General features: G+C 41.4%; 2 protein-coding genes across 6 annotated transcripts in view; both read left to right on the top strand.

Annotated features, from left to right (window-relative positions):
- jph3b (junctophilin 3b) overlaps positions 1-27,336 on the top strand; it is a 39,877-nt gene that overhangs the window by 2,992 nt on the left and 9,549 nt on the right. For 2 of the 4 annotated variants that reach the window (XM_008311034.3, XM_025056597.1), the window contains exons 2-4: positions 10,824-12,836; positions 22,915-23,401; positions 23,871-24,236. In XM_008311034.3, the coding sequence (XP_008309256.1) occupies positions 12,455-12,836; positions 22,915-23,401; positions 23,871-24,236 (1,235 nt within the window). In that variant the 5' untranslated portion in view covers positions 10,824-12,454. Of the gene's footprint in view, positions 1-7,943; positions 8,055-8,882; positions 9,023-9,272; positions 9,395-9,625; positions 9,874-10,058; positions 10,110-10,823; positions 12,837-22,914; positions 23,402-23,870; positions 24,237-27,336 lie in introns of those variants that run through there. The other 2 variants (XM_025056598.1, XM_025056599.1) reach the window with 2 other exon arrangements.
- klhdc4 (kelch domain containing 4) lies at positions 2,410-7,685 on the top strand. 2 transcript variants are annotated; one of them, XM_008311032.3, is made up of 14 exons: positions 2,410-2,641; positions 2,899-2,990; positions 3,641-3,719; positions 3,813-3,911; positions 4,272-4,408; positions 4,604-4,696; positions 4,828-4,990; positions 5,081-5,159; positions 5,295-5,503; positions 6,068-6,308; positions 6,392-6,574; positions 6,702-6,830; positions 7,014-7,205; positions 7,310-7,685. In XM_008311032.3, exons 1-13 carry the CDS (start codon positions 2,543-2,545, stop codon positions 7,184-7,186), a joined length of 1,776 nt encoding a protein of 591 aa, XP_008309254.1. In that variant the 5' UTR covers positions 2,410-2,542; the 3' UTR covers positions 7,187-7,205; positions 7,310-7,685. The 2 variants fall into 2 exon arrangements, with proteins under 2 accessions (XP_008309254.1, XP_008309253.1); XM_008311031.3 differs by having other exon boundaries at positions 7,014-7,685.

The raw sequence follows: 27,336 nt of genomic DNA on the forward strand, positions 1-27,336 counted from the left end.
GGGAATATATACAATAATATCTGTGTGAAATATATCTGCAATGTCCTAAAGTACAGTGAGTTCCAGTGGCCCACATCTGGTGTCCAGGTATTCAAAGATTCGGTCCACATGTCGACCAAAGATGAACCAAATTCAGCTCTCTTCTAACACCACTGTACATGGAGCCAGAAAACGGGCAACGTGACTGAAATTCTAAGCCCAGACTGTGTTGTACCAGATGTGGGCCGCTGCCCACTGTTTCTGGGCCACTGAAAATGTGAAATGGACAATGAATGAGGAAGTGTTTGTGGAAGTGCCAGTGGGCAAAAAAAGTTTCGTTTAGGTAACACATGAAACGACACATTAGCACCTGATGGAGTAAGACGTGTGACTGCCCCCTGCTGTTTCTCTGTGAAGCTGTGATCATGTGACCCTTTACTGAGTCCAGATGCCAAGGAAAGATCATTTACATTTACATTCTGCAGCTCACACGCAACAATCACAAAAACACACACACACACACACACACACACACACCCTGAGGTGCCTCAGTCAGGAGGGGTGGGCAGTCATGTGCTCTCTCTCTCTCTCTCTCTCTCTCTCTGTGTGTGTGTGTTTGCAGACATTGGACATTAAAAACCTATCACTGTTTGCTGACAGATTTGTGTCCTTGGTGAAACCACGTGACTCTCGGCTCCACCGTCTATTTTGGTCGATGCAGAATAATCACCGGTGATAAAAGTTAAACGCTTCATTTCATCTGATCCATTGACAGGAGTAAAAAGGTCACAGATAACACCAGCAATAGAACACAAACACAGACGAGTCACGAGGCTCCGCTGCTTGATTTGATTTGATTTGATTGGACGTGTAATATCTTTCAATATCAAACCATCAAATATATGTCTTGGCGTCTGCTTCATCAGCAGAGGAGGGAATGAAACATAAACGACACAAAGATGTTTTTGTTTCAGATTATTTAAACGTCTTTCTAAAATTTTCAACAATGCTCTTTACAACTATTTAGTCATATTTGCTGTATTTCTGGGTATTTTTCCTGGGACAATCATTGACGATATTTGTCCAGTTTTTGCTCTAATACTTTTACAAACGTTTATATAAATATATAAGAAATATATAATCATAATATAGAAAAGTGACAACGCCTGAAAAGCGATGAAAACGATATTAGAAAAGAAGAAAAGAGTTCTACAAAAGCTGTGGCTCCGGTTTAATGCCCTGCTGCCCTCTGCTGGTTAAAAGGAGAAGAGCTTTCATTTGAAGAATCTCCTGCTGCATTTATCGGTGCTGCCCAGTCTAGATAAAGTTAGAAAATTATCTTTTACTTTTTTTTTGACATGTTCTGAGTTTTTTAACAATGACGTGACCAAGCTCTTGTAAGCTATTTTTTAAATTTTATATCTATTAAATTTCTTTAAATATTTACCTTAGATTCTTGCAATGCCTCTTTAGCTTTTAATATTTTACTTTCACCATTGTTGTTGTATTTTTAATTGATTTTTTTGACTCGAAGTTATTTGCTGATAGCCATTAGCTAATAGCTTCTCACAAATTTGAATTAAACTTCAGCTATTTGGGATATTTTTACATAAGGTTTAGGACTGTATGATATTGCTTGGCTTTTTGTTGCCGCTGCTTACTTAAGTTTTCTTCATGTTAAATTTAATATTTATAACTTTTGAAAAACGTTTTTTTTTTTTTTGCTAATGAGGCTCGTTGGGATGGTGGGTAATGGGTGTTGGAAGTATTATTTTATCTCCTTAATTATGAATTATCGTAACATGAAAATACGGTACTATTTGCATCTTGATCACATGATGTTTTTGGTAGAAGTTCTGTATTCCCGTGATATTGTTCGAAGCTTTGCCTTGTTTGTTGGCAGCAGGGCCGTTAATGATGAACAAATACTGTACTTGTGTGTCAACATACCGCTCTGCTCATTAGTACTTGTCACTTTTCTCAGTGTGACATTCCAAACACACTGGAGCTGAATGTGACGTCTGTGTCCAAACAACTTAAACACTGCAATTCCTGTGATTCACGCATAGGAATTAAATGTGTGAATACACACGCGTACGCCACAGTGTTGTCCCATGATCAGGTCCTTTTTGCCACCTTCAACGTAATCTGTTTACACAAGGTGAAATAAGTAGCCTATTTAATTAACCTCTTCTGGATTAATTTTATTTTTGTCTTTCATGTCTAGTCTACTCAGTAGTAATAAATATTTAAAAGTGCAAAAAGAAATAAATTGTTAAAATGTATATATATTATTATACTTATCACCGTTTTCTATAACTAGACTTTATTTTATTTAATTTTATTAATTTTTAAATTTTGGATTCTCTTAGATGAGTCATGAGTCATCCTAGCCACCCGGGGCGCTGTTTCTTCATTGACGCTGCTCCTTCTCCAGACTTTGTTGCCGGAAGTAAATGTGATTTTCTCAGGGCTACGCGTGGGGCTCACGAGTGTGTTTAGATTTGCAGGCGTAACTGGAGTTATTTAAAACAAAAAGTCGAGAGAAACTTTAACAGCGAAAATGGGAAAGAAAGGAAAAAAAGAAAAGAAAGTAAAAGGCGCGGAGAAAACCGCCGCCAAGATGGAGAAAAAGGTTTCAAAGAGGTCCAAACGAGAAGAGGTACCGCTCTCTAGGAATATATACTAAAAAAACGACATTTTATTTTTTTTAAACCGTGTAAACCTAGTATTAAGACTTGTGTTTTGATACCAGTTCATATCAATGTTATTTTAATGTGTAAACTACTAAAATCACAACGTATTGAAATCAAAAGCTCTCAGTGTGGACGCGTACGTACACATAACAAAAAGAAAATAACGAAGAGAACATCAGTTTCTCCTAAACTCCCTGTTCTTCCATCTTTCCTCTCTCTTCAGGAAGATCTGGAGGCTCTTATCGCGGAGTTCCAGAATCTAGATGCCAAAAAGACACAGGTTGTGGAGACAACATGTCCTCCTCCATCACCAAGGTACAGTAAAGGACAGGCCACACAGCCTGCTGCAAAAACACCCAAACTATGTCTTGACTGAAAAACACGGGTCACTAGTTTTAGTCAGTGAGTATAACACCCAAACCTCTTTGTGTGTAAATAAATAACTCATTAAACAGTTGAACATGTAAACATTTCCTTTTTTTTTACTTCTCCTGTGCCTTAACTCTTAAACCAACGCAGATCATATTAACATTTATGAACCAATTCTGGTAAATGTTATCACTCTTATTATTGCAGATGTATATAAATACTCACTTATTAAAATGTGACTTGAACCAACCTTTATCATGTGACGGGTTTGCATGTTCACCTGGTGCATGCGTGGGGTCTTGGTCCATTGTCAGTGATTTAGCTTCAGCGTCTTAAGACTCTTAACAGGATAAACAGTGTAAAGTGGATGAAGAGGACGAAAACTGAGCTAATGTTGAAGCCACATGTAAATGTTGTGACATAAAAGTTCAAATAAAGATTATTTATTTTCCTAATGATAGCGTGGAAATATTTCATAACTATCTGTTTTTGGACGGAAAATGTCTTTGAGTCATTGCTGTGATGATGATGATGATGATGATGATGATTACAGTATCTGAAGACCAACACTAAAACATCGTCTTCTTGTTTGTCAGGTTGAGTGCATCTCTTTCTGCACATCCTGAGAAGGACGAGCTCATCCTGTTCGGAGGGGAATTCTATAATGGGAAGAAGGTGAACAGAAGTATCTAAACGAACTCTCTGCTCACTCAGTAATGTCACTCTGAATGACAGAACTCCCTGATCTGAACAGTTGTATTTTTGCAGACATATCTGTACAACGACCTGTATTTCTACAACATCAAGAAGAACTCCTGGGTGAAGTCAGATATCCCTGGTCCTCCCCCACCACGCTGCTCCCACCAGGTAAGACCTCAAACTCCCTCGTCAGTGTCTCTTTATTTTATTAAAATCCATATTTATCCATCCCATAATTTCGTCTATGGGAACCTCCAAGGGATTATTAAAGTTCTATCTATCTGTCTCTCTGTCTTTTTTGGACGATTCCTTATTTCAGCCACAAGGGGGCAGACTGCCGCAGCAAATATAAGTTGGGGAAAAAAATCTTATCTACAAAGTCATCATGGCCGCCGCTGGCCTGTTGCACTGAAGCCAATCAAATCAGAGGACATCAGTTGTCTTATCTCACCCTGTTTGTTTACAGTAATACCTCATGTCTCACCCTTCTCTCCCCCTCTCCCTCCCTGTCGCCTCTCCTTACCTCAGGCGGTCGTGGTTCCTCAGGGTGGAGGTCAGCTCTGGGTGTTCGGTGGAGAGTTTGCCTCTCCGAATGGGGAACAGTTCTATCACTACAAGGACCTGTGGGTTCTGCACCTGGCCACGAACACCTGGGAGAACGTCAAGTACGTCCACAGTCGTAAGACACCACAACAATCTGGTTCTGTGAGTCCACAGAACTGTTTTAACTTTAATCAGTGAAATGTATATATATAAATATAGATTTTAATTTACTTTTTATTAATTAATTGTTATCCTGGACCATAAATAAAACCTGTGGTTTCCCGTTTCTTCCGTCACGATGGTTGTTTCTTCTGCAGAGCCCCTGGTGGTCCTTCAGGTCGCAGCGGTCACAGGATGGTCCTCAGTAAAAAGCAGCTGCTGGTGTTTGGAGGTTTCCATGAGAGCACCAGGTATTTCCTGATTATTGACGAAAGAACAGCTGATAAATCAACAGGAAGTTGATGTTTGGGTTCTTCATGACCTTCAGATGATTAAGTTTGTCCAAGGAATTCAATGATTTTTTTTTCTCCTCGTCCAACAGGGATTTCATCTACTACAATGACGTCTACTCTTTCTCCCTGGACACTTTCACCTGGTCCCGCCTCTCTCCATCAGGCTCCGCCCCCTCCCCACGCTCTGCTTGTCAGATGACGTCCACACCAGACGGCACGGGGGTCATCATCTACGGGGGCTACTCTAAAGTGGTGAGTGTGTGTGTGTGTGTGTGAGTGTGTGTCCTTTTATTAATCGTCTAATGGTTTTTGTGTTGTAATTTTTTTGTTGCCTTTTTTCAGAGAGTCAAAAAGGACGTAGAGAAAGGAACCATCCACTCTGACATGTGTCTACTGAAGAGGGAGGGCAAAGACGGCCAAGGTAGAAAAAGAAAAGATTGACCACAGACGTTTCTGATCATTTCTATAAAAAGAAAAGATCGACCACAGACGTTTCTGATCATTTCTATCAATTAATTTATTGGAACTTAACTGTTGTTGTTCTTCTGTTCTCCAGAAAAATGGTCCTGGTCCAGAGTGAGCCCCTCGGGAAACAAGCCTCCTCCTCGGTCAGGCTTCTCCATGGCCGTGGGTCCAGCAGGGCGGGCGGTGCTGTTCGGTGGGGTCTGTGACGAGGAAGAAGAAGAGACGTTAGAAGGAGACTTCTACAACGACCTGTACCAGTACGACACCGTGAAGAATCGCTGGTTCCCTGGTCTGCTGAGGGTAAGCTCGGTGTCTTAGGCTAACGCTAACATCAGTGTCATAGGCTAACGCTAACATCAGTGATGTAGGTTAACACTACTGTGAATTGAAATACAATTGAGAACCTGATAACATGTACCGTAAATTTCTATCTGTACAAATCTGCTGCCACCTAGTGACTAAAGGCTTTATATCATTCAAGCATTACAGGAGTGGTACTATCATTCAAGTATTGCAGGAGTGGTACACTTATGTCCAGTGTGCCATATTCCATTGGGAGACCCTTACGTCTCCCAGGGCACCTCACCGTGCCCCACTGTTTGAGAAACACTGCTTTAAACTAAAATGACCTTAAATGACTTCTGTTGTTGTCTGGTGGTGTACAGACTGACCTTCAAGGCCGTCTCCTCTGGTTTTGTGTCCTTGTCATTTGGTCATATATGAGTTTACGTTAATAATCAAACGACTCGTTTAAAAATGCTAATTCTGCCCGTTGAGGTGACCTGTCCCGTTGCCTCATCTTTTACGTCTTCTTCATTGACGTCAATGTTTGTTTTTTTCCTTTTTGTGCTGTTTCTGTCTCAGGGAAACAAGACGGAGAAGAAGAAAAGAAGAAGAGGGAAGAAAGGTGGAGAAGAGGGGGAGGGAGGGGAGAAAGGGGAGGAGGAAGGTGAGGGAGCGGCCTCCGCTGGACCCACTGAGATCATCAAGGAGATCGTCAGTGAAGACGGGACGGTCATGACCATCAAGGAGGTCATCCCTGCAGCTCGTCAGGAGGAGGAGGAAGAAGAGGATGAAGAGGACGAAGAGGAAGAGGAGGACGATGGTAAGATGATAACAGTTAAAGTATTTTGTTTATATCTTTTTAAGAATTTGATCTTCTCACGTCTTCATCCTTCTCCTCTTCAGCTGCTGCTAACCTGGTGGAGCCCTGTCCCAGGTCCAGCTCCATGGCCACGGTGCGTCAGGGGAAGCTGTTCCTCTACGGTGGGATGTTTGAGGTGGGTGATCGGCAGTTCACCCTGAACGACCTCTACAGCCTGGACCTCCACAAGATGGACCGGTGGGAGACTCTGGTGGAAATGGATCCAAGTGAGTGAGGTTTAAAGATTGTCCCGAAGTCACCGGTGTTTCCTGACAAAACACTGACGCAGGAGACGAGTTAGTGATAGGACGAGAGGTTTCCTGTGGATTTATGAGCCCGTCTCTCTGTCCTCAGAGACGCAGGAGTGGCTGGAAGAGTCCGAGTCAGAGGACGATGGAGAGGAGGACGAGGAGGAGGAAGCCAAAGGAGCAGAAGGGGAGGAAGAGGAAGAGGAGTCTGAAGAGGAGAGCGAGGATGAAGAAGGCATTTTAACCTTATTTATTCTGACCAACATTACTTTGAACATTGACAACACAACCAAACTGATATGATATAGTGGAACGAAACATCACAGTATTTCAGTGCAGCCATATTTTCTTACTCTACCTTTTGACCACGTCTGATCAGCATTCCACCTTCTCCGTCTTTCTGTGTGTGTGTGTTCAGGTGGAGACGATCACCCAGCGGTGCAGGAGGGGGAGAACGTGACGGACTATCAGCTCCGCACTGAACAGTACTGGATGAAAGTGGCACGAGCCAACATGGGCCCAGACTCCAAGGACAAAAAAGTTGCCAAAGTTGCAGCTGCCATGGCTAAAGTCTTCTATGAAGACCAGTAGTGGAATAGGACGTGTGCATGTACGTGTGACTGAGACTAAAAAAACATTCATATTTAGCCCAAACAGTCATCAAACAAACATATTCATCTGATCTTCCAACTGATCTAACCTTTTTTTCCTCAGTTTTAATCCATTGTTTTTATCAGTGTGGTCCGGTCATCTATGATGTAAACCTCCACCCACCTCCAAGATCAACGGTTGTTTTCCTCAATAAATTCACTCAACGACTGAACTTAGTGTCAGTATTAAGCCTAAAGTAATAGAAACGCCAGTGTCCAGCGTAGACAGAGGGGGCGCTGTAGCCTTCGATAAAGTCTTAGTTGGAAAAAAAAAAACTCTCTGCAGCAGTTCAGCCGTAAATAATCAAGGGAAATCAGCAGGTAAGTGCCAAAATGGTTAAAATATAGCTTTAGCATTTAGCTAACAAAAAAACTACATGGGTACGAAAAAAGTAAAATCTAATTGTTTGAAAAATGGTTTGCACATTGTCCAAGTTGGCCAAACATGGGTATGCAGTAAAACTTACTGAGAATATTTGGCCAAACACAGGTATGCAGTAAAACTTACTGAGAATATCTTGCACGTTGTCCAAGTTGGCCAAACACAGGTAAAAGATACGCCAATACAGCTATATTTTTGGATACACTTTTTAAGACAAAGCGAATGTTTGTCAACATGTTATTAAAAGTTAAAGTTGCTAAAGACCCAGAGATTTTTTTTTTACTGTTTCCTTTGTCTGGCTTTTTATGATGAACAGAAACCAGGAGGAGGAGGAGGAGGAGGTGATGTTGTAAAGAGGTTGATAGAGAATACTTGACATGACCGTGGCTGCAGTAACAAGAAAATACAAAGGGTAGAAGGTAGTGAGGTGAGTGCGGGGTGAGTCGCTGGAGATATCAGTCAGTGTGTGAGCACCATCCTCTCCTCTGTGACCCATTTTATCCTCCATCAGCAGGCTGAAGGAGGGATGAGGAGAGGCTGATGAATAATAGAAGAGAAGAAAAGAAGGGGGAGAGATGGATGAGAATGAGGCTGCCCTCCTCTGATTCCCTCTTTCTTCTAGCTTCACTCACGATTCACTCTCTCTCTCTGTTTTAATTTTAACTCCAGAGACTAAAAAAGATTTATTGAAAAGCTAAAAAGGGTTGTTTTCTTTTTTGGGAGCTGTGCTGACGTGAGGACATGTTGGGTGTAAACGTCAGAGATGCGTCACTTGTGTGTGACAGAAATAAGGGGGGGTTGATTCTAGCTTTTTAATATTATTTCTCATTTGGATAAATGTTATGTGGAAGCGTTTTTAGCCACTACAGACTGTAAACTTTTAAAATGCTAAGCTAATATTTTGTGGTTTGTGTTTATAACCGTCAACATTTGCGGTATATATATTATATAACATAACGTTCGTTTGCAAATTAATTCGAACTTAAAAAGAAGGATGATTGGTCGACATTTTCGTCGCTATTTTCTGATTGGTCATCAATCATCGCTTGCAGGCAGGAAGTTGTGCTAACTCTCCGAGCTGTTACCAACTAGCTACTTTTTCCACTCGGTATTTGCGATTTTCCTTTTTCCTAAAATGTTCCTAAAATAATTATCTCGTATTTATCCAGTAAGTTCAACAGGTATCGATTTTAGGTAATTATCTCGTATTTATCAAGTAAGTTCAACAGGTATCGATTTTAGGCGGTAACGTTGGCGGTTTTACAGTTTAATTAATCTTGGACTCGTTTTCGCGTTACTCTGGACTTGTGGGAAATGTAGTATTTCATCGGCGTGTCTCTTGACGAGGCTCAAAACAATAACGTGGTAATAATTTACAGAATTGACAGTATTTATGTAAGTTACTCTATCGACAAACGCCATGAATTATTTAGAATTTTGTGTTTAAATGTTTATGAAAAAATAGTATAATTTAATACAGGCTGTAATTTAAGCATTTAGGCATAAAATGCTTCAGTATAGATTTTTGTTTTACAAAAATAAATCTGGCAGATTTATGTTTAAGTAACAGTGCAGTACAACTGTTATCTAACCTGTTATCTATATATAAAAAAATCCCTATTTTCTTTGTTTTTTTTCCATCCAGAGTCCTTCTCAGTACCTGGTACAAAGTCCAAAACCTATTTATCTGACCATTGATCAGCCGTGCGGAGGAAAGTCCTCACAGACTGCCTGGAGATGTCAAACAGTGGACAGAACGAGCAGATGGTGAGTAAACACAGAAGCCACTGAAGAAGAAGAAGTTGCATTTCAGCACAGTTTGGTGACATGTTTTAATATTTAACATCACTGCAGCTGGAGTTCATAGTTCGTTTTGATTGATTCCTGTTTTTAAAAAGTCAAAAAAGTCAATTTACTTTTTTTAATTTTTTTTTTTTACAGTGTAATCATCATCTCCACACTGACCTGTGATCATTTCCTGTGCTTTTATTACCACAGACCTAATCAAATGTCAACGTTGACTGCAGGCCCAGCCTGACGCCCGGCCGCCTCACCTTCTCCTCTTTATCTCCCTCCTCCACTCTGGTTCCCGTTCACTGTTGTACCAGGGAGTTTTTGAGGCCTATAAACCCTAATCCGCAGCCTCTCGCTGATTGTGTGACTTGTAATCTGCACTGGAATTGTTGCAGCTCATCCACACACTGGACAACAGGAGAACAGCAGCAACAGGCAGAAGGAGGGAGAAGGTAAAGGAGAGAGAGAAACAGGACGTCGTCTGCCTCACCTCATCATCATGACCTTTAACCTACACTCAGATCTTAAAATGTAGAAAACAGAAAATAAGATCTTGAGATATTTTAACTTGAGTTAGTGAAGCACATTCACTGCGACACTGTAAAGGCCTGATTACGTTTTTTTATCATTCAAACAGGTGGTGGCAGCACTGAGCTCAGGACCTAAAGCGACGAGCAGTCGGATGCAGGTAGGAAACAGATCAATATATTTTTATTATAATTCAAAAAAATATATGTGTATTTAGATGTCTACATATATATATTTTTAAACATGTATGTATATATGGTTATATACGTACATATACACACATATAAATATATATTTACATACAGTATGTTTATTTAGTAGAATGTGTGTCTATATATATACGTTTATATATATTTACACATGTATGTATATATGTACATATACATACATATATAGATATATAAAAATATATACTTTATACATGCAGTATGTACATTTAGTAGTATGTGTGTGTCTGTATGTATATGTCTTATATATATTTACACATGTATGTATATATGTACATATACACACATATAGAAATATATACTTTATACATATAGTACGTACATTTAGTAGTATGCTCTATTCATGTTATATATATATTGAATATTTCATGAATACATTTATAGAAAAAATATATTTTCTGTAGCATACACTATAAATACTGAAGTGTACAGTTTGGTAAAAACAGTGGTCGCTGCCCTATATTCACCGTTGCCCGTGTAGCGCTACTGCTAGCGTCGCTTGGTGGAGCCAATTAGAGCGGGTTCACCTGCGCATTGTTCCATGACTTCACTCATTCAACAAGCTGGGCCTGAGGGGAAGGTGACGGAGACAAAAGGTCTGAGGGAAGAGCTACAGGTGAGGGAGCAGGGAAGGAAAGTCATCACAGGTGTGTGTGTGTGTGTGTGTCTCTTTAAGATCTGGATCGTGCTATTGAGTAGGAAGGGGGGGGGGTGTTGGGTTGGTGGTTGGCTGCATTGGAACAGTCCTCTCTAATGAGCAGATTTTCTGTGTGTGTGTGTGTGAGGGAGAGAGAGAGAGAGACAGAGAGATAGACTGATCCAGCCAGAGGAGGAGGAGGAGAAGGAGGAGGAGGAAGGAGGAGAAGAAGAAATTGTAAAAGGCAGCAGGCTGTGCGTCAGCCGGTGCTCCATAGGGAAACATGGAGACAAGCAGATGAGATGCTGAAGAGGAGCGAGCGCACCATAACGGGATCACACATAGATGGATGTTATTTCATCAGGCGTCCAACCTGACGGCAGCCCACGCAGGGGATAAACCACTTATGGACGCAGTGGATTAAAGAGCTGCAACAGACTGAGCTGGAGACGCTGGGACAGAGGAGGAGGAGGAATCACACCTCATATCCTTCTCCTTTATTATTTTAATGTCGCTGCCTGCGTGTGCGCATTTGCTGCCAGGAAGAGTGTGTTTGCGTCCGTGCGTCCGTCCGTGCGTGCGTGTGTAGAGAGAGCAGCTTGTAACATTGTGTGTGTGTGTGTGAGAGAGAGACAGAGAGAGGGAGAGAATAAGGCTGGAGGCTGCGTTGCTGCTCACCAGCACCACAAGACAAACCAAAAAAGCATCCAGGCAGCCCCCCCCCCCCCCCCCCCCACTCTGCCCCCCTCCACTCCCCGTTTCTATGCATGTGAGATCCATAGCTGCTTGATTCGCCAGTGTGTGTGTATATGTGTGTGTTTATGTGAAACGACAGAGTATGGTGAAGCCTGGAGTGATCATCACAGCTGACTTTCAGGAGGAGACCCAAAGAAAAAGTCCTCTTCTCCAGATCCAAAGTCTTTTTCCTCTCTTCTTCTTCTTCTTCTTCTTCATCATCTCAGCCAATACCTCACACCTGAGTCTGGATCCTATGTTGGAAGCTCACAGGCTTCACACACACATCTAGGCTTTACACTCCAGAGAGGTGGAGGCATTATCAGGTAGGAGGAGGCAGAGCCGGTGTGCCAGGAGAGGAGTAGGAGTAGGAGGAAGAGGAAGAGTTTTTTTTTTTTCGTGTTGGTGCCGGTGGAGGCTGATGGCACACTGCTGGAGCTGCCTGATGGGTTCGCCTCCTGCTGCTGAGAGAGGATAATGGCAGCTCTGGGCCCACAGTCCTCCGCCTCTTCCTCACTCACCTGCATCCACCACAGAGAAGCTGGAGATTTTTAGCCAAAGCTTGAAGGAGTCCAGCGGAGGATGGTGTGAACAGGATCACCCCTGATTCTCCCACCACAGCGGCGGGAAGCCCCCCCTCACCCCCCACCCCCTCCTAGCTCTCCTGTTTTTTTTCTTCACCCTGTTACCTCCTCACTGGACCAGTTTAAAAGGAGTGTTTTTTAATTTTAATTTTTTATTTTTGTGGGAGTGATTCCACTTCCAACGTCCTCCCCATCCCTACGTTAGCCACCCTGGACTGAAGACAGCACCAAACTGTCCTTACTTTTTCTCCATTTCTTTTCTTTTTCTTTTCTTTTTCTTTTTGTCGAGGCTTCAGGGGAATTGCCAAGACCTGGTTCATGCATGTCCACTGGCGGCAGGTTCAACTTTGACGATGGGGGGTCATACTGCGGAGGGTGGGATGAGGGAAAGGCACATGGCCACGGCATCTGCACGGGACCGAAGGGCCAGGGCGAGTACTGTGGGTCCTGGGCCCACGGCTTTGAGCTGCTGGGGGTCTACACCTGGCCCAGCGGCAACACCTACCAGGGCACCTGGGCTCAGGGCAAGAGACACGGAGTGGGTGTTGAGAATAAAGGCCGCTGGGTGTACAAAGGCGAGTGGACGCACGGCTTTAAAGGACGCTACGGTATACGGGAGAGCACGGGGACGAGCGGGAAGTACGAAGGAACGTGGAACAACGGGCTGCAGGACGGATACGGAACGGAGACCTACTCAGATGGAGGTAGGACAGTGGGGCAGATGCATTGTGGGGTTTGAGATGTAGGCTGTTTATGACATTACCTGATCGGTTTAAAAAACGCCACCAGGGGGCGACTCCACAGGTTGTGAAGTGTAGTCAGTTTTTAAGGAGGAACCGACGTTTTATTTGATTTATAACATTGGAGTCAAAACTTTGTTTCAAGTAAAAAACCTATGATGTACTGAAATAATTTAGTTGATAACAATTTGCTTAATATAGAAGAATATTCTTAAACATTACAATTACAAAAACCAGAAATCTTTTGTCATAACATATTGCCAAAACAGAAATAACTGACGACGATCAAATCGTTGACACAAAAAAGACCAAGTGGCTGAATGAAGCTAACAACACAAAAGATAAACAAAAATAGACCAAATTGCTAAATGAGGCTAACAACACAAAAGATAAACAAAAATAGTCATGTTATTAAATAAGTTCACATATATGTATTTTTTTTTTCAAAGATTATGTTTCCATTTAAAAAGACTAGACAAGAACTGAGTTGTCGTCTGTTCACGCCCGGCGTCTACGTTTTCCCAGGTTAAAGTTTAACAAATTGGTCGACGGTTCAGACGTCGATGGTTCTGCCGTCGATGGTTCTGTAAAAAAAAATTCGGGAAGATGTTTTAACCACGAAGTGTCTGTCAGACAGCGATACTAAAGGAGAGTGATGACGGTCCGCTCCGAGAACGATTGCCCTGTTACAGGAGAATGATTGACTGACTGATGGCAGATTTACAGTCAGAGGAGGAGGCGCAGGAGGAGCAGGAGAAGGCCGTCTGGAGCTTTTTCTCCAGTCACACTTTCCTCCCAGACCTGTGACCCTGTAATCTCTCAAACGTAGACGTCCATTCAGACACAGGCCAGGGTTGAATGAGGACAGGCTTTATAAAAAAAAAATAAAAAAAAATTCTTAGTCTTTAATGTATTTTTCTCTTCTCTTTGAAATCCTCCCCTAAACTCAGACCTCATAAATATGGAGGCCTTGAATTGAAGCCATGTTTCCTGTGATTAAAAAGTCAAACTTACATCAGGCTAAATGTAAAACATTTGATTTCACTTTGTTTTTTTAATGAAAATCTAATGTTAAGGCAGTTTTTTTCAGGCACAACTGCCGAGTTTGAACCAAACCGTAATATAATCCGACAGGAAACTGTTGCTTCTTACGTAGTAGTAGTAGAAGTATTAAAAACTCTCGCAGTACCCTTTAGATATTAACAGTAAACTTGATCACGGCATGTTTATAAAACGTATAGAGCATTGTTATTATTATTGGCAAGAATCTGGCGATACGATACGATAGATCAAGTATCACGATGCAGGGGAAACGACGTGATATATTGTAGTCAAAGTGTCATCATAGTAAACACACGGTGAAAAATTGATGCAATATTGTGAAACAGAATATAGCAGTATGTCAGTGTATCTATGTTATCTTAGAAACCTAGTTGTTGTGACATCCCAACATCTTTGCTCCAGTTTTCTTGAATGCGTTTTTTTCTTCCATGACCATCAGGGGGCGCTTCCATCATGTCTGTCTCTGTATCGTTATTTCCCACTAGTTTACAGTCGCTGTCTTTATAAACCAACGTTTTTACTAACTAGTTTACAGTCGCTGTCTTTATAAATAGTTTCAATGTAAAACGGGTTCAACGTTGACGCTGTGATTGACAGGTGGAACGGTTGATGTTTAAGAATCAACAAACGTGTGTTTGTCAGAAATGTCTGTATTTATTGGTTGATTTTGAAGTTGATGTCAGGCCAGTGTTTGTGTGTAGGGTTTGTTCTGTGGTGGTGACTGCAGGTTAGTAAACACTCTCAGTGATGCTGCAAACCCCGTAGTCAGCAGCCTGAAACTGCTGATGCTGAGCTGCAGTAATAAGCGTGTCCGTGCGCTAACATGCTACATTTGCTAATTAACACTAAACACAATTTACAGCCTCGTGGTCAATAGACAGTATGTCATTTGAAGCCAGTGATGGAGTGAAGGAGTGAGAGATGACGGAGGTCGGAGTTCCTCCTCTGAAGAACAAGAACCTGGCTTTGATTTATGGAAATGGTCTGAAGAGACGTTTGACAGGTGGAACAGATATGTCATGTTCTGGACATACAGTCATACATGAAGACGAGTGACTTTGACAATCACAGGATGGCTGTTTGTGTCAGTTAGACTTTGAAACAACACGTTTCAAGGTAAGGATGTAAGGTATCTCCTTGTCTCCTAAATCTCAAACTGTGTCGTCAAATGTTCCTCCAACGGACAGAGTTGTATTCTGTCCATCAACATTTTGTGTCGTCCAATTACAGAGTTTGCCTCCTTGTAATCACTCGGCCATTTCCTTTATCCGTCTTTCTGTTATCTGTCAATCATTCTGCTGCTCCAGCCGTCGGTCTGTCCTCCCCTTCTTCCTCCGTCTGTCTGTCCATCCGTCCAGCCCATATGTCTGGTGTCAACCCTCATTTTGTGACTAACCCTATTTTCCGTTGTCGAACCTGTTGTTTGTCACATCTCTAGGTCAGTGACTCCGAGTTTAAACTCATTTTGTGACTAACCCTATTTTCCGGACTATTAGTCGCACTTTTTTCGACTTTTGTCAGTTCACATTTGTTATTATCACACTGATAGCCAGTAGAGGGCACTCTAGGCTTTTGTACCAGTATCTGCTACTCCTCTACCACTGAAAATGTTCATTATTTTCACACTCTAGCTGGCTGGTGCGACTTATACATTTTTTGGCTGGTGCTTGAATTCCAAACTGGTTGTCAAAAACCTCAAAGAGTTCGAGAAAGTTTTTTTTTTTTCAAACAACAGCAACTGTTGTCTTTGTCCTTGGGGGGAAACTGTACTGACCTCAGACTCTTTAGCTCGCTTTAGCTTTTTGCTAACAGCAAAATTACATAGTGTCGTTGTCTCCCTTTACTGGTTAGCCAGAAATAAATTAAAAGCCGAGGACTGGAGCGCCCTCTAGATGATCAGGCTAGGTCAGATAGTTTAAGGCATACACTAAACCATTGACTCATTGACTTGTGTAACTGGGTTTCAGCCGTATGTTGATCTGTTACACACACACACACACATACAGTTGCCATGTGTGCGTTTTCGTGTGTGTGTGTTTCTATTTTTAAGCCAGAATCCATATGGTGTGTGTCTGCTGTAAGTGGTCAGAGTGACTGAACTGAATCCCACTCTGAAGACATTGATTTTTGACAAATCAGATCCTGAACCACGTACAGACGTACCACAGATGGACTGCTGCGTTTTTATTTTTGTTTTGTTTTTGTTTTTTTTTTCAAATCAAATATAGACAACATATACTCACAACATTCCCCAGTAAAAAATATTTTATATATTCTGCGTGTGTTGTGTTGCTGGTTGGTGCCAGCGCTCAGTGATCCTCCAACAGACTGAAGGATAGATGTTTGGGCCAAAATCAATATGTTCGCTCTTAACTGTAATCAAATAAAGGACAGAAAATTCTGCAGAAATAAGTCGTTTATTTCTCATATCCGCAGTTTGATGTTTATTTTTTCCTTTTTTTTTTGGACCGGCATAAAAAAGACATAATGTTTCCCAACTTTTTATAAAAACGCTAATAAATCTCTTCCTAAACATTTGCTACATTTCTGGGCCAAACTTTTAGCAGTTTTCTTCATGGCACTACTGACACGTGGACTGGGTTGAATCCTAATAATAGATCAGATTGTTTGTCTTTGATTAGCGTCATCACATGTGGACAAAGTTGTGTACTGCAAACTGAGACTTTCATTAACGTGTACGGACGGATGTTCGTATGTATTTGTGAGCTGACTGTAGTTCTGACCATCTGTTGACTCTCTGTGGTCTGAAGTTATGAACGTCCTGCCCCTCCTCACCCCTGGTGGTCTTGATCTCCTCTCTCTCCTCCTCTACTTCCTCCCTCTCTTCCTTCCTCTCTTCCTCCCTCTCTTCCTCCCTCTCTTCCTCCCTCTCTTCCTCCCTCTCTTCCTCCCTCTCTTCCTCCCTCTCTTCCTCCCTCTCTTCCTCCCTCTCTTCCTCCCTCTCTTCCTCCCTCTCTTCCTCCCTCTCTTCCTCCCTCTCTTCCTCCCTCTCTTCCTCCCTCTCTTCCTCCCCTCAACGCTGCTATTGGCCGTTAGACTGGCTCTGGCAGGCTCTGATTGGCCGGCTCAGCCTTCTGGGCTAATTGTTTACTGAGAAGAGTTAAGCTGACTGATCACCACACACGTACACAGAGAGAAAGAGGGAGAGAGAGAGAGAGAGAGACTGAGGGGAAAAAAAAGAATCATTTCAGTAGGAAATAAAAACATCCATCACAGTGGACCAGCAGCAGTAGAAGCTGAAGATGCTGCGTCTGCACGGCTACTGGTCTGAAGATGATACGATATCTTCATCTTCATCTCCTCCATGTTCTTCTTCTGTGGTGTTTACATCAGAGACTACAATACTGTAGAAGTCTGGAGGATGACCTTTGACACCAGGTCACAACCCCTGATGCTTTGTCTGGTCTAAGGACTGAAAGTCACTTCCTGTAGATGTAGATCAGATTTTTCTTTACAGCAGCTCATTGTCCCCATAATGTCCTTTAACATGTAATGGTGTTAATGAAGAATGATACGTAATAATTTCAAATGTATTATTGTCCGTTTCTTCCATCCATTATTGGTTGACTTTATCTATTTATTTATTTCCCAAATGAAGGACAGGAAACATGGCAGCCTGTCTGTCAGGTCCCTTCCCGTCACTCCTTCTTCATCAGGCGAACACTGCGACAGCTCATCAGTCTTTCTCACCTCCTCTGTCTGCCCCCTGGCTGCCGGCAGTGAAATAGACAACGACAACATTTTAATTGTCCAGCGTGAACACATGCTGCTGAAGGCTGTGAAATGATCGTGACTCCGGCGCTCTGTGAGCCGCAGTAATGAGTCCACTCACGTCAGTGCTCTGTATCTGAAGGGAGAAACTTTGGATTGTGGTCGGAGGCGGTGCGGCGGATTGTCACGCTGTCATTTTTGGTTTTGACGAGCCAGCGGTAGCATCACACGTTAGCTGGAACTGTTTGAAGCCTGTAAATTTGAGTTTAAAAAACACCTCACATTTATTTCTGTCAAAAGAGTGAAGGAAAAAAAACCCAAAGGGATTATCGGTGGTTTAACTTTTCCTTCTTCTTCAGCAGGGCTCCGTTGGGATTTTTTTTTGTTGCGTTCTCTCAGGGGAATTTAGCTGATGTGGTTGGACAGAACAGCAGTCGTGCTGAGCTTTTTTTCCTGCACACGCTGCTGGGGTATTTACAGTTTCCAGATCTAATCTTTCCCCAATTAGAGCTCCGCAGCCGTCATCTGCTGTTTATGTTTCCTCCAGAAGTTGTCAAAACACATTACGCTACGTTGATTAGCTCTCATTGATGTTGTGTTGCCTTGTGGTGAGTCGGAGGACTACACTTGATGGACCCCAGTACAGCGGTCCCTCGTCTGTCACGGGGGTTACGTTCTCAGACGCAATAGTTATTATATTATTTACACATATATATTAACCCTTTACGAACCCTTTGTAAGAGCGTGAAATATGGCAAAAAAAAAACATTTTTTACTGTTCTTTTTCTTTTTAGGCTCAAAAATGCTTATTGTATCACGAAAATAATGCAAATATTGGAGATGTAAAAAATGTTATATATTTAAAAAAACGATAAAAATCTGCAATACAAGAATATATTTAAAATGTGACTGAGTGAGGGCGACAGCCGAACCATGATACTACTGTAGTAGTACAGTTTGGTAGTACAGTTTGGTAGTACAGTTTGGTAGTACAGTTTGGTAGTACAGTTTGGTAGTACAGTTTGGTAGTACAGTTTGGTAGTACAGTTTGGTAGTACAGTTTGGTAGTACAGTTTGGTAGTACAGTTTGGTAGTACAGTTTGGTAGTACAGTTTGGTAGTACAGTTTGGTAGTACAGTTTGGTAGTACAGTTTCCAGATTTGTATTTCTCACATCTAGCTCTCATATATTTTCTTTTTATAAATCTATGAATAACTTGATGTCATATTTTCCTGGTGTTAAATCTCAGATATAATATATTTTTTACTTCAGAGCTCCAACACGGAGACTTTAAAAAATCAATATAAATTTCTTAGTTGCAAAACTTTTATCTCCAATTTAATTTAAGACCTTAAAAAAAAAAAAACTTTACAATTTTTTCTGAAGTTTTCTTTTTTAATCTCCCTGTTTCTCATCTTAAAGAATTATTCCAAATCAAAACACTCTTTTCTCTTGCCCAGTAAAAAGGAACAGTTCGGCTTTCTGTCTTGTTTCTCTCATGACCACAAACTGGGCCACACGTCGCCCACTAGAGGCTGTTTGGATAAAGAATCGATGTTGTAATCTGAAGACTGCTGGTTCAAATCCCAGCAGACAGGAATGTGCTGTTTTAAACAAGAACCAACCGCTCCCGCACCCCCAGAGTACACATAAAGAAGTGCGGCCTGATTGTCTGGTGGTAATTACTGCAGTGTTTCAGGGATGGGTTAAATGCACTGAGTAATTTAAATGAGTAATTTCCCAAAGGAGTTTAACAGAGTACCTACAGAAGTAACGATCATGCTTACAGTCGTTCCTGGGGCCAGAGCCGGGGCGTGGAGCCGTATGTTTTTTCCGAGTGTACTTAAAAAAATGTTTTTAATTAAGACGTCCTACAAACACACGGAGGAGAGAAAGTAGTTGAAAGTCTCAGCAGCTTTGATGTTAGTTTTCAAGGCTACACAACATCACGCCATTCCTCCCCTTCCTCCTCCTCTTCCTCCTCTTCCTCCTCTTTCTCCTCTGCAGGCTGTAGTTTATGTCGATGAATCAGTTTGATGTTTGTGGTGAGGATTTGTGATGCCGTCTGAAACATGAAGATCTGAAATATGCCTGTTGGAAGTCTGCCCTGTATCACTGACGGATAAAGTGTGAACCACACATACTAATGAGACCTGGCCTCGTCGTGAGGACAGCGTTTCAATACAAAAAAAAAAAAATCGATGAAAATTTGATCAAAGAGAGTTTTTATATATTCTGTCTATATTACAGCAACAGAGAGAAGAATTTCTTGATTTTTTTTTCCCCGCCTGGTGTTAAATTTAAAACTTGAGCGCAGATCAATGATGGAGTTTTGGATTTGTCTTTTATCGTTCCAATATTTTATATATGACATTATTTGTGACGATGTTGCAGAAATATTGTTTTAACTTAAAGTGTTTTAGTTCCAGTGCTGTGCTTCAGTGGACAGAGCTGATCTAGGTCAATCCAGAAGGTTGGAGGTTCAAATTCATTCATTCTTCATTGTTTGTCTTGTGGTTTGTTTTTGAAAACAAACAAACAAACAAAAAAGCTACGACATCAAGCCATTTTACAACAGCTACGTTTAGTTTAGTTTAATTAGAGCCAATAAAAAGACAGTTGTAGTTTTTAACTGAGAATTAATGAATTAAATTAATTAAACATTAGTAATGTTTAACCTTCGCTTCAAATGTTTAGGAAACATCTGCCTTCTTTTTTGTTTGTTTGCGGATGATCTGCCTTTTGATTAGGAAACAACTGCCGTCTTTTTTTTGTTTGTTTGTGGATGATCTGCCGTTTGACCCATAAAGAATTAAGAAGCTGAAGTGGACAAAAAAACGGACATAAAATCCGACTAAGCTAAGACGTGTTTCATCATCGTTGTCACATATTTCATTACTGCAGTAATAAATATTCCAGTGGAGTCGCTAATTAAAACCACTTAACGATACGCAGGGAGGAAACTGATTTTATTTTTGGTCAACGCTCGTTATTTTGAGTGGTTATACTTAGTATTCTACTCATAAAAACACGGTTCAGTCCCATCGAGTTTTGGTTGGAGATCAGAACAAGTGTTTAATAACGGACTCCCCAGAGACACGGCGGTTTGAACCTCCCAGTAACAAGCGAACGTTTGTTAAAGACACAGTTCGATCAGACGGTCCGGTCTCTCTGATGTTTCCACAGCTTTGATCCTTTCATGATCCCAGTCAGGGTTAAAGGCCCATTGAGTTTAACGTACTTCCTGTCGGCCCCGCGGGCGCAATCAGTCAAATCATTTTCACCAGTTGAGTTGTTGAATTCAGCCTTTGCCAGATGACGGACTGTTTCTGTCCCAGATCTAGAATGCTGATCCAGCACATTCTAACAGTTCCTCTGTCCTACATACGGTGTAGAATGATGGCACTCGCACGGTCCAGTTTCTCTTTTGGTAGACTCAGAATTAGTTTAGTATCAGTCAAAAGTTGTTTAAAAGAAAGTTAAATGTAAAATATTTCATCCTGATTAAATGTTACAAAAAGAGTACAGTGAAAACCATGATTTGCTGTTTCAAATTTCACATTAAAACAGGTCAAAAGTGTTGGGTTCTTGAAGCTAAATCAGCCTCAGCTGCTAGCGTGGAAGGTTGTCGGTTTCAGCACCACGGAGAGAGACAGGCTGCCACGGGAAAAACAGAGCAGATCTTCACTGAATATTTCATTTATTCAGACGTGTTTGACTGAGAGGAGGAGAACGAGGAGGCTGCAACAAATCCTGCAGGTTGTAAACCTGGAAGGTGTTAGTTTAACGTCTCAGTTTAAAGTCGGTTTTATTTTTAAACCACATTTGTCTCATTGGACCGAACGAAGTAAAACAAAGATTGACATTAAACTTATATTTCCTCCTAAAAAAACATTAAACAGGACTGGTTTTTTTTAGTTATCTCAGAGTTAAACTAGTTTGATTTTCATATATTTTGTGTATAATTGTGTAAATGAAATTAATTGACTTGTGACATCGTTAGCTGTGATTTTATTCTTCCTCTATGTTCTGTTAATGACTGTCTCTTTGTGACATTGATTCTAAACTTTGATATTTAAATGCTTCGTTATTTGGAAATCCCAGGCTTTACTATTTGTAGCTAATATTTAGCTTGTTCTCCCCATTGCGTAGGCTAACATTTAGCCAAGCAATCGTGTGGTTATTGGTGATTGAACCAGGTCGGACCCTGACAGTGGATTTTTTTGGTGATATTCAGTGTGTCGTCGCTGCCGTCACAGCGTTATATTTTCTTGACAAACATTTGAACGTGAACTGTTGATTCTGGAGCCGTTTGTAACTTTGTTTTCATTTTTTTTTCTTTTTCACCCGGTCAGTGTCAGTGAATGTCACACCAAACCCAGCAGTTTGGTTCAGTCCTGGTCCTGGTCCGTGTGACTGTGACTCTGCTGCTCTCAGCACGTGAGCTGGAGTATGATCATTGACTACTTCCCTATTTCCTCACACTCCCATATGTGGGAACCATGTGTGTGTGTGTGTGTGTGTCGTTACGATAGTGGCAGAGGATGTGGCCGCAGTCCTTATATGGTCACGTAGTTTGATTACAGTGAGTGCGTTTGTTACAGAATGAATCAGAGTGCTGTTACATCAGAGGTACGGGCAGGAGGCACAGATCGCTCACTCCAGCTGGAGCACACACACACACACACACACACACACACACACAGAGAGAGGCAGATGCCCTACATATCTGCCTCACAGAGATGTGTTGTTATGCAGCAGAGAATAAATGCAAATACATGAAGTGACAAGACGAGGCCACGCCTACTGCTCCAACTGTTCATCTCAACGACTGCGTTTGCATCAGTTTCAAAACATTATTATGACTTTATTAAGACTACAATATAACTAAACTGTTTGTTACATACAGGAAGTCAGCGTTTTAAGTTTGCTACTTTCCACTTCTGCGATTATTTGTTTTTTTTACACCAAAGTTTCTACTTTAATATCCACCAATGCAGTCTTAGAAGAGGTGACACAAATTCACCAGAGGAGGCAGCACTGAGCTGAATATAACCCTGTGTCTGATGACTGAAAATGCAAACTATTCAATTCACAAAATTATTATTTTATATTGTTTGTATTTTTTACTCTCATCTGTAGAAGAAAACATGATTTAAAATGAACTTTGACCTGACCCTCTGACCACACGTGGCCCACATTTGTGTACTGTATGAACTTATGCTAATCTAGTTCTCTTTCTCCGCAGGAACATTTCAGGGTCAGTGGGTCGGCGGGATGCGTCACGGCTACGGAGTTCGCCAGAGCGTCCCGTACGGCATGGCGGCCGTGATCCGCTCCCCTCTGCGTACCTCCATAAACTCTCTCCGCTCCGGGTCAGAGCACAGCAACGGTACAGCTCTGCTGGACCGGAGCGGGGCCGTGGTCCCCGGTCCTCCCCCCGGTCCTGGAACTCTGTCCACCAGCGTCTCCATGTGCAGCACGGGCAGCAGCGGCAGCAGCCCCGCCGTGTCCCGGGGAGGTTTTGTGTTGATGGCCCACAGCGAGGCTGAGCTGCTGAAGGGGAAGAGGAAAGGCGGGATCTTCAGGAGGTCCATCCTGTCGGGACTCAAGCTGAGGAAGTCCGAGTCCAGGAGCTCTCTGGCCTCACAGAGATCCAAACAGAGCTCCTTCAGGAGCGAGGCCGGGATGAGCACCGTGTCCTCGGCTGCGTCTGACATCAACTCTACTATCAGGTGAAAAAATAAAAAAATAAATACATACAGGTCAGGCTGGAAACTGTGATCTAGAGGGGAAAAAAAAGAATTTGTTAAAAACCAAGCGTAAAAAAAAGAAAATGACATTTTCAATGAGGCTAAAATCCCATGTTGTAATGGATTTAGCTGCAAATTCAAATATTTAAAGGACAATTTACCCTAAAAAGTTGACAGTTATTGACCTCGTTTCACCTTTGACCCCTCACTAGTGTGACTATGTGTCGGGGAATGTCTTTTATTTTAAAACAATATTGGAACAAATTCTCTTTTGGTGAAGGTTTAAAGCTTTAATTATTATACAGCTACATTTAAATGTCATTTGCCGACACTGATGACACCAATTATTGTTCTCTATGAAATCATTAAAAAAAATTCAATTCAAAATAAGAGTATTTAAAAAAACAAAACTGAACATGGCAGTAAAACAGTGCTGTCTTGACGTTTTCAGTCTCGGAGACGCAGACGCAGAGTTGGCTGTTGCCGATGACGATGTCGACGCCACAGCGACGGAGACCTACTGTGGAGAGTGGAAGAACGACAAGCGGACCGGGTTCGGCGTTAGCCGACGGTCAGATGGGTTGCAGTACGAGGGAGAATGGCTGAGCAACAAACGCCACGGCTACGGCTGCACCACCTTCCCTGACAGCACCAAAGAGGAAGGGAAGTACAAGCAGAACATCCTGGTCAGCGGGAAAAGAAAAAACCTCATCCCTCTACGGGCCAGTAAGATCCGAGAGAAGGTGGACCGAGCGGTGGAGGGAGCGCAGAAGGCTGCGGACATCGCCAGGCAGAAGTCGGCCATCGCTCTGTCCAGGTAAGGAGTGCGCGCTGGCGCCACTTAGCTATATACTAGTTAATAAACACTTTTTAGCTATGTTTTTCCATTTGCTAACATTTAGCTTTGATTATAACTTTATATATATATATATAAATATATATATATATACATATATATATATATAAATATATACATATATGTATATATTTATATATATATATATTTATATAAATATATATATATATAAATATATATATATATACATATATATATATATACATATATATATATATATTTATATAAATATATATATATATACATATATGTATATATATATATATATAAATATATATATATATATTTATATATATATATATAAATATATACATATATGTATATATTTATATATATATATATGTATATATATATATATTTATATAAATATATATATATATACATATATATATATATATTTATATAAATATATATATATATAAATATATATATATATATATGTATATATATATATATTTATATATATATATATGTTTTGGACCAGATTATGAAACCCAGATCAGATTTCATCTCAGTGCTACAAGCAGAAGTGATGTAGCTGTCCTGGGACCTGTTGTCATGGATACACATTGACACTCCTGTCACGAGGTCTTGTGTTGTTTGATGGTGTGAGGATGTAGGACCACAGAACCGGTGGCTCTGTAGAAGTACGCTGTAGAAATCCAAAATGTTTTTATTTTTTTGTATATATTCTATAAAAACATGTACAATCTTAACTAGTAGTAGTACACAACAATATAAAGATAGTGTCATTTTCTGTGTGTTTTACTGGACGTTTTTTTCCATGCGGCCAGATTTAGGTCTTTTTCCAACCTGTCCGTGTGCGAACGATAACCATGCTTTGTGTCAACTGCAGTTCCGTGTTTGGCCTGTTGGCCTGTTCTGGTCAGTTCACGTTCCACCGTTGCCGTCTGCAGATGTGGCTCACACATTAGTGTGACCATGTGAAAACGTGGTCAGAACATCATGTGATCTACAGCTGACCTTGGAAACAGGTCAATAATGTTGAGGTCACAGCGTGTTGTTGTGGTCGATATCTGTACAGTCTGTTTACGGTACAGTCTGTGGTGGAGGGAGCTTTGGCAAAGAGAGAGAGAGAAAGAGAAGAATTCAAAAATTAAATTACCGTATTTTCTGGACTATAAGTCGCTCAGTCGGAGTATAAGTTACACCAGCGCCCTCTAGCGGCTGTCACTGTGAAAAAAACATATGTAAATTTTTAGTGGTAAAGCAGTGGTAGATACTGGGGACATGAGCCTAGAGTGCCCTCTAGCGGCTGTCAGTGTGAAAATACCTGAGTATAAGTCGCAAACCACAAAATCGTAGGATGGAAAGCAGTTTGTTGTAACGACTTAATTATCAAAGAGTATCCAGTAAATTTGTCAAACTTTGTTACTGGCCAACATGGCCGCCTGGGCGTGTCTTTGGCTAATTTGTGCTACATGCTAAAAAAGCCATTTTGCAGTGGAACAGGTCAACTGTCGTAGATCATTCCTTCACTCGTCCACTAGGAGCCTGAGGACTGACCAGTTGGGTCTCACGTGAAAAAGTAAACATTAAACGTTTTCATGTAGCGAGTGTGTGAAAGGAACACTAGCCTCATTTTGTGTGACGTTCCGTTCAAACGCTGGTGACAAACAGGTGTCGACCGCGAGAGCGAAGATTATCTCGGCTAAAGAGAACGGTGCTGAGAAAACTTTGGAGGTCACAGGCTCAGGCGCCGGAGGGGAAGTATTTTGGGGAGGGACAGAGTGCCCTTGTTTAAAGTAGGGTGCAACTTTGTGTACACTTAAAGTAGAGACACTACAACCTGAGAGTACCGTCGCTACAGAACGGCAACACCGTGAAACCTCAACAGAGTTGATGGAGAGTTAACTGACAAGAAGGAAAAGATACACCATGGATATTAGAAGTACTGCAGTACCACCTGGTAGGTACTGTAGTAACTGTTGATTGGTTGATGATGTCTTTTGCTTCTACTTTACTCACAGTCATTTAGTCCAAACATGAGAACTGATCATTTCACTGCTGTAAACAGTTGCGTAAACACGTAATTCTTCAGCTGAAATCTGATTGGCCACTTAGACAAATAAACCAATCAGGATGCTCTACTGACCTTTGTTTATTTTTCTCTAGATTTCAGAGTATTTACCTGTATATATATATATTTTGTTCGAGTATCTTGTAGCCAAGAGTTTCCCCTGAAGTTCCAGGAGACTCAGGATGTCTGGTATAAACGGAAGCATCAGTAAAAGACAGAACATCTCCTCCTCCTCCTCCTCCTCACCCCCTCACCCTCCTCACCCTCCCCTCTCTCTCCGTCTATTTTCTACCTCCTGTCCCAGGACGGAGCTGCGGGGTATTTCCTTGTGGAACGCACCAGGAGGTGAAACACTTCATTTTTAAATAGAGCTCCAGTAAATGAAACCTGGTTCAGGTTTGGATGATGAGGCTGCATCCTGAAGAGCAAAAAGAAATCTGACAAACAACAGATTTGACAAAAAAAACAACACAACATTCCTAAAGTGGATGATTAGGGCTGTAAGAAAACAGTTGAATTAATTACCAACAGCCAGTCAAAAATTCCTGGACATGTAGTTAATTTTATTTTTATTTTCTTTCTTCTCTAGTGATTCCAAATGTAGAGCCCTCTGTTCTAATATATATATACATATACATATATACACATATATATGTATATATATATGTGTATATATATACATATATAGATATATCTATATATGTATATATTTATATTTATATATTATATATATATATAATGTTTACTTTTTTTGTCTTTTTTGTTGCAGTACTGGAAATACTTAGCTACAAGACTAGGGGGTTAGAGGGTTATTGTTGCTCTATGAAGTTCAAATGAGACGAGTTCTGACCCAAATGTGTCCTCAGTCCTAGAAAGACCCCCCCCTCACCCCCCCCACACACACACAGGCTGTTTGATATTCAGGTCTGAATCGTCTTCTTCATCATCGGTCTGTCCAGAGACATGATGAAGGAGGTTAGACTCCCCCCCCCCCCCCCCCCCCCCCCCCCCCCACACCCC

Source organism: Cynoglossus semilaevis, chromosome 6 (assembly GCF_000523025.1).
Source record: "Cynoglossus semilaevis isolate Cse_v1.0 chromosome 6, Cse_v1.0, whole genome shotgun sequence".
Classification (NCBI taxonomy): domain Eukaryota; kingdom Metazoa; phylum Chordata; class Actinopteri; order Pleuronectiformes; family Cynoglossidae; genus Cynoglossus; species Cynoglossus semilaevis.

Excerpts from the sequence above, each read along its gene's own strand:
- klhdc4 (XM_008311031.3), top strand. The coding sequence starts at position 2,543 with ATGGGAAAGAAAGGAAAAAAAGAAAAGAAAGTAAAAGGCGCGGAGAAA. Across the intron at positions 3,720-3,812 it reads AATTCTATAATGGGAAGAAG|ACATATCTGTACAACGACCT; the intron begins GTGAACAGAAGT and ends GTATTTTTGCAG. Across the intron at positions 4,409-4,603 it reads AACACCTGGGAGAACGTCAA|AGCCCCTGGTGGTCCTTCAG; the intron begins GTACGTCCACAG and ends TTTCTTCTGCAG.